Raw genomic sequence first — 14,408 nt, 5'->3', positions numbered from 1 at the left:
TTACGTTCAAAATAACTACAAAATGTCATGCCTTTGAAAAATAAAGAGAACAACAGAATGCGCTGCTTTAGCACGTCTCGGTCTCCTTGAGCATCTTTCCGGCGCATGCCACAAACATGAACCACAGCGAATACTCGTCTTTTAAAAGGCTTCATTTAGATTATTTGACGTTAGTCACTTTGGAATAAATCACAGTAATAAATCACAGTAAATCACAGTAGGCCTATGTATCATGATAAAAAAAAGCGACTTTACGAAAAAGGAGCCGTTTTCAAATTTTTCTACTTTCAATATTAAATCAAAAAACGAATGATCGAATGATACACGGATTTATGTGGACATTGTAACTTGTTTGTCACCAGGCTTTTTGGTCCTCAATGATTCTCAATAAGAGTACACATTTTAATAATTTTTAAAATTCAGTTTTAAGGGCTGCCATAGAATTCAATGCACAAAGCAGAATAATTATTTTTACAGATGCAAGAAGGAATTGTAGCCATGCAGACATAAAACTATTCATATTTAAGCACTTAGCCCATGCTTCGCCTCTGTGTAATTAAAAGTTAGAACCATGACAAACAGAAACCACTGTTAGACTGATATAACCAGCCTTGGATCATGTCGGCACACGTGTTCATTTAAAGCAGAGACAGCTAGCATGAACTTTCTTTCACCCTGTAGGTTGTCCAGGGTCTTGAACGCTTCTGCTCTGGTTTGTAGAAAGACATTTATATCAGTTTATGACCTTTGTAAATCAGATGTTCAGCCGACATGACCATGAGTGCTCAGTGTTAGTAAAGCCATATGGGTCCTTGGGACTGCAGCTGGATCAGAACGGAGCAAAAAGAGATTCAGCAAGGCTGCCAGACGCTCAAAAGAAAAACACAGTTGATAGATCCCTGTTCAAAACAAGCAAGCAGTTTCAAGTGCGCTCTGCGAACAACATTAGCATAAGTGAACATGAATCTATTTATGCATATTTCAGTCTGAGTTCACGTCTTGATGCTGTCATGCTTAGGCCTGAAACATACTCTTCGCAAATACACAAATGCAGACATGAATGCTTGGCCAGATCATTGAAACATATTAAAAGGGATAGTTCACCCAAAAATGACAATAGAAAAAGACAGTTTATGGATGATGGCCATTGTAGTTCCCCTTGTGGCAATGCGGAGAGAACATTGACAGTAGTCCATGCATTAGACACCATGAACTAACAATGATCTTTTTTTTTTTACATCATTAATTAGTCTAGGATCCAAGATTGATAAATGCTGTAAAAGTATTAGTCCACTTTCAGTCTCATTGTGTTAATAGTCATCCATTTACAAACTATTCTATCTCAGACTTTCAGGAATTTTTTTTTTTTTTTGTAAATAAAGATTTAAAGAGATTAGTAGTGGTAAAGTTGAAGTCATGTGACTGTGGCATAATTTGTTTATAGCCTAAATTTAGCTTTTACTTCTGGTGACTGAATTTAACCTCATGTTAAATGAGCGTTTGCATACTTGTATAGTGTATGTTTTTGGGTGTTAAACACATGCACTACATGCAAGACTGGGCACATAAGACTGGGTCAAGTATATAAGATCTGAAAATCAGCCACAGCTCCAGCGTTTACCTATGGCATTCATGCCACACCCAGGAGTGGCGACCGAGCCGTGGCCGGAAGTCAGCCTTGCCAATGTTGTGTATCTCAGAGGAGAAGCGCAGCAGGCGGCGGTGGCCATACGGCCAGTTGGCTTGAGCAGCTGATTTGGCCAGGCAGTTCTCCTCTGCTGCGCAGTACAGCAAGTGCAGGGGTCGGTCCTCGATGTAAACCGTCTGCTCCACCAGTGGAGCGTTCAGCACAAGGTCCGAAGCCGCTAGGGATTGTGGGAGAAAGGGACCAATATTACACTCAAATATGATGGAATAACATTAGCTATTGCTTTATCCCTTCTCTTGCTAACAAACTTTTGTTTACAGACTCGCATATGACTTACTGTCTGAGCAAATGATGCCAGCAGAAAACTGCGCTCCCGCTCTTTTGCAGCTGACGACAGAATGATGCTGACAGTCGGTCAGAGTCATTTCATTTCCTTTACACTTCACTCCGCTCAGAACCATCTCCGTCACATTACTGCTGTCCCAGTACCAAGTTTCCTTTACACAGAGGAGAGCTCATCAGTAGATGAATGAATGTAGTAAATTACTGAACACGGATAAAGCAAGAAACCTAATACAAAGTATGTCAGCAGCAGACATTAATTAAATGTGAATCAAACAGAATAGCAAAAAATAAATAAAAATAAGGCAAATGCTTCCATTGGTCAAACAAACAGATAGTCCTGCCCCAAATTTACACTATTGGTTGAATGTTGCTGGTTGCCATATTCTAAGCCACAATGTTTACAAGTATATTAAATAGATTGCTTATAGTTGTTTATCTTTGCACATAAAACTAGGATAGGAAAAAAAACTCATCGAAAATTTTTAAAATTTCATTCATTAAGTAAAGAAAAGATATACTGTTTGACAGCTAATAAATAAATATAAAATTCAAAAATTTTTTAATTAAAATTTTCTTAAAATAAACAGGACACACCTCAATGTTTTAGTAACCTTATCTGGACTATTTTAACTTCCACTGCTAATATGTTTGTTAAGTGGGAAAATAATTCCACAAAAATGTAGCCTCTAGCTGATTTTTTTATTTATTTATTTATTTTATTTTTTTATTTTTTTTCTACACCGTTCAGAAATTTGGGGTTTGTAAGATCTTTTTTGTGTTTTTGAAAAAAAAGGTCTCTCAAGTTAAGCAAGGCTGCATTTAATTAATCAAAAATACAGTAAAAACGGTAATATTTTGAACTGCTATTACATTATAAATATATATTATAAATATTATTTTCTGTGTTAATATTTTTAAAATATAATTTATTCATGTGATGCAAATCTGATTTTTCAGCATCATTACTCCAGTCTTCAGTGTCACATGATCCTTCAGTAATCATTTCAATAAGCTGATTTGCTGCTCAAGATACATTTCGAATTATTATCAACGTAGAAAACAGTTGTGCTGCTTAATATTTTTGTGAAAACATAATATTCAAGGATTCTTCAATATAGCATTTATTTGAAATAAAAACCTTTTGTGACACTAAAATAGTTTTTACTGCCACCTTTGATCAATTTAATGCATTTTTCTAAATAAGTTTTTTTTTTTTTTTATTATTATTATTGGCCCCAAACATTTGAACGGTAGTGTACACTTCACATATTAATAATAATTCACATTTTAGGCTAACATGGGATTTCACAACCAATCAATCTGCAGTGCTTGATTAGCCAGTCCCATAGCACCTTTCTTACTCACAGTGATAGCATGCAGGCAGTATCTGAGGCCTAACTGTCTGCACGCCACCATGGCTTCTCTTGTGGTCCAGTTGTCACTGCATACAGTTCCCCACCTGGACTTGACCTGAACCTCCACGCGCCCCTCATGATCTGTCCTGCCCCCCACTATACAGATCTGCAGACAGACCCCCACTGCAAGGGCTTAGCATGCAAAGTAGGCTAAATACAGTGCTAACCATGTATGAGCCAGCTATGCTAATGCTTCAATTACAAAGTTCTATACTATCTCATACTATCAAGTAGTCATTTTAGTGGATTATTGTGATCATTCGCAAAGGCTAGAGAGTATTGTATTTGTAAGTGAATGCATTGCAGGGATAAGAGGTGTTAGCATTATGCCCCGTTCACACTGTTTTGAAAATGTATAGAGTATTTTCATGACACGTCATTAATCCGCGAGTCGGCCATATTGGTGGCACTGAACCGAACAGAACTTGCAAATTTTGCTGATTATTGCTGTTTAAAATGGTCAATTATTGTTGTGTTTTGGGCTTTAATTGGTCAGACCGGAAAAAACATCTGGAGTGCTAAAGACTCAGAAGTTATCAAGGAGAAGAGTGCAAAACCTGAGGAAAGAAGGCATTTGTGGTTGGCCAAATTGAACCAGGATTTCCAGGGCAAGAATCTTGACAACATTCGTGTTTGTTCTTATCATTTCATTTCAGGTAGGTGAAATATTAGGGTAATATCTTAACCATATTAACCTTTGTTTGTCAAAATATTTCACCATTTCCTGCTTATTGATTTCTTGCTTAAGTCCTTCTCTATATGATTTAGCATCTTCCACAAGTTTTTTCCCTGGATTAGACATCATAAATTAGTAGGGCTGGGTAAAAAATATCGATATCTCGATATTAATCGATTCTCTTTTTTACGGAACGATATCGATTCTTAAATCCCAAGAATCGATTAGTCTAGCCTTTTTTAAGTTAATGGACGGAACATTGAAGGACACTTCCCATCCAATAAATCGCAATAAGCATTGTGCTTTGGTGCTTTTAATATGAAACAAAGTCCCAGGTTTCAATTTATGTCCATTGTATTGCAGTATTCAAACAATAAATGTCGTTTTGGCGCTGTTTAATGTGGAGTGACAGATCGCTGTAGCGCCTCATTTCAACAGACGCGGCAGAGCGCACGTGACCTAGTCATCTCCTCCACATTAATACCAGCTTCAGCACAAAATAAACATGACTAAACATCCGAAGGTAAGTTAAAAGAAAGAGTACAACTTTACAATCTGTATCCTGTCTCATGTAATCGCTCAATCAGTGTTTCCGCCGCACAAAGACGTCAATATAAAGTTGACATTAGACATTAGTCAGCCAGAAAAGTACAAATAAACTGTACAGAGGGATATTTTGCTAAATATATGCACCATATAACATATTCATTATAATTTTTACTGTTCTTATGTTTAATTTATGTTTGAATAAATCCATCATTTTTTTATGACAGCCACCATTTAAATTTGTATATTTAAAGAAAAAAAACGAATTGAAGTAGAAATATTATTATGTAATTGTATGTGCAAGCCATGCTGTTGTTTACATCCAAGTATCTCCAATATGGCTACGTATCCGGGTAACTGACCAAACCATGATGTAGGTGCAAATGCTCTATTGTTATGGTAATCAATTGAAAACTTCCTGTCAGTGTGAACGCCTACACTGCAAAAAAATAAAATAAAAGAAAAATTTATCTTGTTGTTCAGTGCAAATATCTAAACATTCCTAAATCAGGATATTAATCTGAGAAGCAAAATTACTAATATTAAGTCTTATTTTCTGAAACGATTATCAAAATTAAGTTAAAGGTGCCATAGAATGGAAAACTGTATTTACCTTGGCATAGTTGAATAATAACAGTTCTGTACATGGAAATGACATACAGTTCTGCAGGTATTGTGAAGAAACAAGCGAGGATAATAGCGAAAATGGCAGATCATGGAAATAAACGTTATGTTCCAGGCTGTGCAGGGGATGTGATGTGCAGGGATGGGTTGGTGTCTGTTCAGAAAGTCACGGAAAACAAATAACGCGAGCCACTAAAGGGACATGGTTAGCTGCTTGCTAGCGGTAGCCTGTTACATTACAGTACATAAGATTTCACTTACCACATAAACAGAGTAAGGAGAGATGACTGAGGATGATGGCGAATGATTTACAGATCCTGTCACTGACAAGCATCTGATCTTGTAAAATGTGTGGTAAGTACTGCCGCTGTAGTTTACACAGAGCACGTGCGATCGCAAATCTCGAAAGTGAAAGTAAAGCGATCGTGCATTCGAAAGCAGTTTCAATGCCCCGCATATTAATAGCGGCTCACTGATGTCCGCATTTTATATACAGTATAATTACCCAACGATATAACTGCGAGAGACACTATTGAAATGTATATTTTCCCTGTGTTTCCTTCCTGCTATGTGAGCTACTGAAATGAGCCGCACTGTGAAACAGCCAATCAGAGCAGAGCTCAACATTATTATTCATGACCCTTCCAAATAAGGTAAAAACAGACCATTTCATTCTAGGGACAAATCCTTGGGTTGTAAATGGACATGTAAAACCGTTTCTGGAGATTTTTTGCCCTTACCTAAGCCACATACCTTCTATGTAGATATCAGAGAACAATTTAAAATATTGTATCAATGCATTCTATGGCACCTTTAATGAGTTTAAATTTAGTTTATGCCAATGCCTTCTTTTCCCTTTGAAAGTTTATTTTTCTGACCCCATTGGCAGATTTTTTTGTTTTAAGATTAAACTTAATTTTAATACAATTTAACAAAACAAGACTTGATATCATTAATGTCATTTTGCCTCTTAAGTGAATATATCTTTATTTAAGATTGTTTAGATATTTGTAATGGGAAAACAAAAAAAAATACTGATGAACAGAAATAATTGTTTGCGGTGTATTTTAGCTGTGGCAAACCTATGCACAGAGCTGGGTAGTAACTAATTACATGTAATCTGGATTACGTAATCAGATTCCAAAAATGAAGTACCTGTAATTAGATGAAATTACATTATGAAATACTCAGACTAGAGGAATCAGACTACAGTTACTTTTTTATTGATTACATGATTACACATTGTTCAAACAAACTAGCAGTAAACAAATAAAATATTTCATTTTTTTAGTAAGTGTTTTATTTTGGTTGATGTTATTTTCAAAAGCCTTAATTTAATTTTACATTTTTATGATTTAATTAATTATTAGTTTTCGAACCCCTTGCAGTTCCTTCACGAACCCCAGTTGGGAAACCCTGATAATGTAATGTTTAATGCACTTTCGTTTGCAAAAAGAATATATTTTCTTACTCTTTTTTTTTATTTTTTTTATATATATATCAATATGGTACCATTTTTATTATGTAATTTGGAATCAGTAACGGACTACAATTTGTAAGTAATCTACCCAGCTTTGCTAATGCATGAAGGCATGAAGAAAAAACCTTGTCACTGCTAATTAAAAGCATGTGTATGTACGTGTAAACAATAACTTTCATGCCTAGTTACATAACACAAAATAGTTTTCATGGATCAGCCTACCTTCCTTTACTACTTTCAAGAAGCAATCTTTTCTGTTCAGATGCTAAACTCATTCAGCAATCTTGTGAATTCAAAGTCTGCTCAGAATTTGTGCCCACAGAAAGTTCAGCAGAAACACACATCAATCGTAAAGATTTGTTCCAGATTTTCCCACATAATCAACACAGAAAATGTGGAAAGCGTGCAGATTCTGGGTCTGGGTCTACTTATTATTCGTACACTGCAGGTTAAAAACTGTGCCAAAACATGCTGTCACCACTTGATCTGTTGGAACTGCCTAAAAACATAATTTTCAGATTTTGAAAACCCTTGCAACAAATTGTCTGTCTGTCTAGCTATCTCTTTACGGTCACACATTTCAACCCTCTGATTGCTCTGTGTCTCTGTAACTCTGACCTTTGTAAATACAGATTTTCATATGGTGCTTGAGATGCGGTTTCTGTGCACCCCCCCCAAAATTCATTCACCTATTTATCTATCATACTGTATGTGTGTGCATGTGTTGTATGATATACAGCGGTTATCTTACTCTCAGGCCACTGCTGGCATGTCCCAACCCCAGCTGTCTGCACACTACCATGGCCTCCCGAGACGTCCATCCGTCCCCGCAGACCAAACCCCAGTCCCTCACCCCACTGCCTGTAGAAAGCAGCAGCTCAACCCTCCCTTCCAACTGCGTTCGACCCCCTGTCAGGCGGATCTGTGATGGGTTACAAAGCAAGCATGAGAAAGAATTAAAAGACTTAAGGACCTTGACTTTGATCATTTAACCTGATAAGCAGCGCTGATCTAGGGCTGTGAGAACTTGATTTTACCATGCATTGCATCACCTATTTGAATAAAAACATGCTCGTTTTAAGTGACTACAGATTTTGGTGGTGCAATGCTTTAGTTAGGATCAGCCTTGAAAAGCATTGTTAGTTTTCATAGCTGAGCAAGGAAAAACTTTTGCACAATGCACAAAAATGCACATAAGCGTTATGTTAGCTGCATAGGAAGGCACTTTGATGAGAGCCTTAAAGGTTTTCTGTGTGTTGACTCGTACATCAGAGACAATTCTGGTTAAGTATATTAATTGTTAAATGTTGAATAAAAGCCAATTTGAGGCAGTTTTTTCTCCAAACACATTATAGTTTACTTTAGCACTGGAATCATCATGTATGTGTCTGACCGATTTCTCAAAGCCCATGTAGGGGATGTTGCAGATGACGGAGGCGTCCTCCATGTGTTTGCAGTCTTCAGCAGTGATGCTCTTATGAGGACAGTCCCACAGGCTCTTCTCATCACCACGACACTGAACTTCATTCATGTAGATGGGACCCATACCTATGGACAAGAGATCATAACAGTTTTTGAATGGGGAGCATATCTGTATGGATCATGGATCAACTATGATCGGCTGAAGACCTACTATCTATTAGTTATATGGAAGCCCACCTTGGCCCATTCGTGCTCCGGTCAGAGCCTCTTTAGCAGTGCCAAAGCCCACCTCTCTACACACCACACTGGCGGACTGCAGGTTCCAGTGGTCGTCACACACCGTACCCCACTCACTCCCCTTTAGGACCTCCACACGACCCTCACCTGTCTTTGCCCCGCCCTTCAGACGCACCTGAGACTGGAGAATGAGAAGGAGCATGGTCACTGGAAGCCATAATGCAGGTGTTCTTTGTTATACTGTTGTTATTACCTTCATAAATCTTAATGATTTGAAATCAGTTATTAAAATTAGTTTTATCTGATCACCATTGGATTCAGCTTGACTCTGCGAGCTCTGCCCTGTGTGAACAGCAGCCCGGGCACGAAAAACAGAAAAAAAACCCAAAAAAAAAAAAAAAAAACATTATTTAGTGCATACACACATGCATACAAAGTTCTGTCATGAAACTAGATCAGCACAAGCCGATAGGTCTAACTCAGTCTGACATAATGATATCATTATTCACATGGCGCAGCTGATTGGATTCTTTCGCATCAGCAGCCAATGAGCTTGCTTCTCAACATTCAAATACTCAGCTAGTGTTTGCTGTAGCAGTTTCAGCATGCTTCAGAAACCCTCCACCTTCCCCAGCTCCACCTGTATAGATCTGCTATGGGGTGATTAATGTATTTTACATATAGGGGTTATTTTATAAATATTATATGTGCCGCAGCAGTTTTTCTTGCATGCTCACAGAAGCATGTCTGTGGATGTATTGGCAGTAGCAAGTCTTGGTACTTGGTACTTGCAGCAGCATTGCAGATCTATTCCGCCAAGACCAAACACATTAACATTGTCATGTACATTACCATGCTAAACTCTCTGAGAGTTGTCAAGACAGAAATAGTTTTTTTTTGTATTGCGGTAATGAATATGGGGGGGGGGGGGTTAATTTTCTTGTAAAAGATAATCTCTTATTTCTTTCTATTATCTGATGAAATATGACCCAGACATGTTCTTGACAGCTTTCCAAAAATTCACCCGCAGCATGTCTAGCTCACACTGTGGTATTTGCTTTATGAAAGGCTAGACTTTTACATTGGTTATCCAGATTTATGACACGTTCTAGACTCTCATGCAGGCGATGACATGACCATGAGAAATCTGGTATGGAGTAATATTACTGTAGTGAGTGACGGTTGAGTCACTGAGGTTTTATCACACTCCTGAGAGAGAGGATACTTTCCGCTCACGTGTGTGTGTGTGTGTTACATATTCGTTCCAGAGCAAAGCAATCTGTCCAATTAAATGATCGAATAAAAAAAAACTAATAAAATATTGGAGAATAAGATCTATGTACATTGGCCCCAAAAAGTATTTACACGCTTACAAATGTCTGAATGTCCTTGCATAACACAATATAAAACCAAGTAAGCAAACAAATAATTTCACTTTTTTTTAAACTGAATTTCTCATCTGAGAAGTGTAAGATATCCACAGTCTTCTGAATGTGCAGAGTGAGCTATTTCTGAAGTGTATCTAGCCAAGCACTTATGGCACAAACCTGATATGAATGTCATAATTACAAAGATGAAGAGAAGTACAGTATTTTACACATTTCTTTTCAGTAAATTGTCTGAGCCCACAATCATTTAAAAGCAATGGAAAAGTTAAATGGCATCTTTTTCATCCACTGAAGATTACTTGTGTTTAGTCAGCTGGTAGACTTTAATATTAAGCAACATTAAGTGTAAATAAAATGGCCTTCTGTCAAGAGAGGATTTTTCATCGGTCAGAATGAAGGAACAGCCAGCAGGAGTGTGTTTTTGGAGCTTAATTTCAGCGTGCTGAGGACTTGAGCTCATGTCTAAGGAGGTATGAGTCACTCATTCAGTTTAATACACACGCAGAGAGCTCATTGGTTGAAATCATAGCTATTCTCTCAAACAATCAGGATGCACATGTGAATTCTCAGATGCTTACTTGTTTTTCTGTCCCATCACAGACTGCTTACATTTCACCATCTGCTGTGAATCGGAGTAAGTGTTTCAGAGTTCAGATGTGGATGATTGTTCCAATGCAGATGGAGGAGAGAAGCCAAACAAGCAAAGCAGAACAAAGCAATGCAATCACATTCAGCCTTATTATAGAATCATCAAAAACTTGCACAAGCTGGGGTGTATTGGGTGGTTGCCAGAGCATTGCCTCTAAGGTGTTCAGAGTGGTATTTAGCGTGTTTCTATGCAGTTGTTATTGCGTTGCTAGGTGTTTGCATAGGCGGAAATCCCGGGGGGGTCGGGACAGGACCAGCTAAAAATATGATTAAAAACCACGCTGTGTATTGTAAATAACAATTTTTTTATACTTTAAATAACTTTGTAAATAGTAAAATAACACAAACGGGGCAAAAATGCATTTTAAGTCCGGTGAGCGAGAACAAAGTCAATAGTTATGGAACTCGACTGTCAAGGCTATTTTATTCACTTAAACATTGGATGAAGTGATTAAGTTATCTTTAATACAGATTATGGCAATGTACTTTTCGATGAGTCCGCTATGTTAGCAATAATAACATTACCTGCTTGACGGATGGTAATATCTACAACGGACACGAGCGCTGTCGCGGTGCGACCACAACAGCTTGAAGTTGTCTAATTTGGCACGGTCTCCCTGCTGCACTGATAGTAGTAAGGCTGTGTATACTTGCCCTTACAAGTACAATTTTAGCTGTATTATTTGTGTCCTCTTCAAAAATTGCTCTTGATCAATTGTTTATTGTAATTTATGCCCCTGGGAGTTTGGTCTTTTTGTTTAAAGAAATTAAACAATTGAGTGGTTTAAATGGATTTAGGAGAATAAAGAATACGGCAAACGGTAAGAGATATTTTTTTTGTAATCAGTTTGAACTATTTGCAAATAATAGTTTTATTTTAAAACAAGCATCTAAGTAAGTGTGAATTTGTGTATAATGTGCATGTTGAAAACACAAAATGGCTAAATGATTCTTGTCTTGCCACATTCAGTTATGAATTACATGAAACATGTAAATGATTCATCCTATATTTTCAATTCAAAATGGCAAAATCTGTCAAAAAAGTTGAGCAGTTTGGTCATTTAAATTTCTATTGTAAAACAGTTGTCAACTAATAAATAATTTAAAACAAGTTTCACTGTTTTGATGTCATTTTCAGATTCTTTTTTAAATTGTGCTTATGCTATCTTTGTTTATATTAAATATCACTTGCTTAATATTTAGTTTTATAATGCAGTGGTCCAAGTAGTTTTTGGTAAAAATAAATATGTATTTTAATAGTTAAACCCACTTTGTGATCAAAACAGCCTTTTAAAAGCATCATGGTCTGTTTGGAAGCCCTAAAATAATTTTTTGTAACTTTTTGGCATCCTAATAACAAACAGCAGCAATTTGGCCATTTATAATTATATATATAATATGATGGTTACAGCCTGGTTTGCAGTAAAAATGGTGCAGGATCAGATCAAATTAACATAACATTTTATTACATATCACTATGATATCAAATCAGAATGAATCAGAGAGACAAAAACAAACACAGCAGCTCAGTATGAAATTCCCATCAGGGCCTCACTAATCCATGGTACATTTTTCACTGGCACAATGATAAAACTTCCACATCCCTCACACAGTTAAAAACTCATTGGCCAGCGGCCCAGTGGCCACATATGGGATTGATTTCACTTTTTTCAGGGCTTTGTAAACATTCGTCATTACTTCATGTGACAATGCACAGAAACTGCTGTACGGACGGCCAGCAGAACAACATCACTTATATGACCCCACGAAACACTGGGGTCTGCAATAATGGATCTTTCTCTGACACTTAATATATCCATCCAGGTTTGTGTGTGTGTGCTCACATATGCTGCCAGGTTTCATAACTACATATTCTGACTTGCATAAGCAGATTCTTACAAAAGTCTTTTTTGGCCAGAGCATGGAAGTGTATGATGATCTATAATGATTTATTGGCCGAGGTTCATGAAACAGAGACATTTTCCATCTTTTTAAGAGTGCCTGAACAGATGCGGTAACTATACATCTTCTTAATGGTGTATATGAGCTCTTCATTTCGAGTATTTGAAGAAAAACTATCTATAAGGCACTGCAGTAGAAAAGACAAAAATACATTTGAAACGATCTTTTGAATCTCTGGATGCTATGGTTAAAATCCAAACACTAAAATTAGGTTTCAAATAACATATACATAAAAAACTGCACAATAACGTCCCCTAAGAATCCAAAATAGTTTAGATCACACAGACAAATTATAATTTAGAGGAAGCCAGTCAGCCGCAAATTAGACAGTCAGCTTTGAGGAATTCCAAACAAACCAGGATGCTTTTAAAAGGCTGTTTTGATCACAAAGTGGCTTCAACTGTAAAATACAATATTTATTTTGGTTTAAAGTTATAAAATACCTGAAATTGCCCCATAAACCACTGCATTATATAACAAAATATCAAGCCAAGTGGTAGTAACATAAAGAAAGATACCATAAGCAACCTTTTTGAGAAAAACATTTCACAAAAAAGACGTTTGTACAGTAAGTGATAAGGTTTCCCGTTCAAAAGTAATGTGCCAATTTGTGGTTGTCAAATATTAGTGGATCTCATGTTCTTTAATGTGATGAACAAACCTGCGATTACTCTGCGAGGACATCTATGTGAGCTTGAGGAGAAATTATATCATACATCCACTAAAAATCACCAGTTGAATTTGGTACTCTGGGTCTAGCCACTTATTTAGGGCCCGAGCACCGATGGTGTGAGGACCCTATAGGAATTGCTACGTTTCTTATTATTAGGGCCCAAGCACCGATGGTGTGAGGACCCTATTGGAATTGCTCCGTTTCTTATTATTAGGGCCCGAGTACCGATGGTGTGAGGACCCTATTGGAATTGCTCCTTTTCTTATTATTAGGGCCCGAGTACCGATGGTGTGAAGACCCTATTGGAATTGCTCCGTTTCTTATTATTAGGGCCCGAGCACCGATGGTGTGAGGACCCTATTGGAATTGCTCCGTTTCTTATTATTAGGGCCCGAGCACCGATGGTGTGAGGACCCTATTGGAATTGCTCCGTTTCTTATTATTAAGGCCCGAGTACCGATGGTGTGAGGACCCTATTGGAATTGCTCCATTTCTTATAGGGCCCTAGCACCGATGGTGTGAGGACCCATTTCGAATTGCTTCGTTTCTTCATTTTTGAGGGTCTAAACATGCTCCAAAACTCATGAAACTTTGCACATGCGTCAGAACTGGTCGAAATTTACATCTGCTATGTGTTTCAGAAGTGGGTGTGGCAAAATGGCTCGATAGCGCCACCTGTACACATTCAAAGGGTGTTTTCCTGATGTAACTCAGGTATGCAGTGTCCAATCTGCCCGAAACTTAACATGTTTGATGAGAGTCCTAGCCTGAACACATCTACATGCCAAGATTCAGTTATAGTCATAGCACTATTAGCAACACAGTCAGGGCTGGACTGGGACCAAAAAATCGGCCCTGGCATTTTTTGGTCCAGGCAGCCCACCACAACTTCGTTCACTGGACAGTTCACTTTGAAAGTGTCGCAAAACCGGCAAGAAGCAAAGTAACATCATTTTGTAGAAATGAACATAGACGTGAAAGTGCACTATTCAAACTTAAATTGTTATAATTCATAAACACTTTTGAATACAGACCTAAGGTTGGTCTCTTTTTAAAGAAGACAATCTGTAGATGAATTCAGTAGTGAAATAATTTCAAAAAATGAAAGCATAAAAAAGTTATAGAAGTTTAAATTTACTGTAAAGAAAATGTACTGTACTATTTTTATTTTATTTTATATAAAATAAATATTTTATAAAATAGGTTTTAATCCAAAATTGCTATAAAATTAAAGCCATATGTGTAAATAAGTTGTGTTCCAAATTTGAAGTTGATATAAAAAAAAAATTAAAGGTCCCATATTGTCAAAACTGAAATTTCCTGGCTTTTTTCACGATTACTGAG

The 14,408-nt window shown here is 37.1% G+C and overlaps 1 protein-coding gene across 1 annotated transcript in view; it reads right to left on the bottom strand.

The window, feature by feature from the left end:
* LOC107678611 (lysyl oxidase homolog 3-like) overlaps nt 1–14,408 on the bottom strand; it is a 30,329-nt gene that overhangs the window by 6,226 nt on the left and 9,695 nt on the right. Inside the window, exons 7-13 of the mRNA XM_016473954.1 lie at nt 8,703–8,763; nt 8,394–8,574; nt 8,128–8,282; nt 7,486–7,656; nt 3,359–3,514; nt 1,986–2,145; nt 1,622–1,865 (exon numbers count right to left, since the gene is read on the bottom strand). Of these exons, the coding sequence (XP_016329440.1) occupies nt 1,622–1,865; nt 1,986–2,145; nt 3,359–3,514; nt 7,486–7,656; nt 8,128–8,282; nt 8,394–8,574; nt 8,703–8,763 (1,128 nt within the window). The remainder of the gene's footprint in view (nt 1–1,621; nt 1,866–1,985; nt 2,146–3,358; nt 3,515–7,485; nt 7,657–8,127; nt 8,283–8,393; nt 8,575–8,702; nt 8,764–14,408) is intronic.

The sequence above is a fragment of the Sinocyclocheilus anshuiensis genome, unplaced genomic scaffold, assembly GCF_001515605.1.
Source record: "Sinocyclocheilus anshuiensis isolate Anshui unplaced genomic scaffold, SAMN03320099.WGS_v1.1 scaffold877, whole genome shotgun sequence".
Lineage (NCBI taxonomy): Eukaryota > Metazoa > Chordata > Actinopteri > Cypriniformes > Cyprinidae > Sinocyclocheilus > Sinocyclocheilus anshuiensis.
Note: the sequence above shows the minus strand (reverse complement) of the source record. Positions and strands in the feature narration are given on the sequence as shown.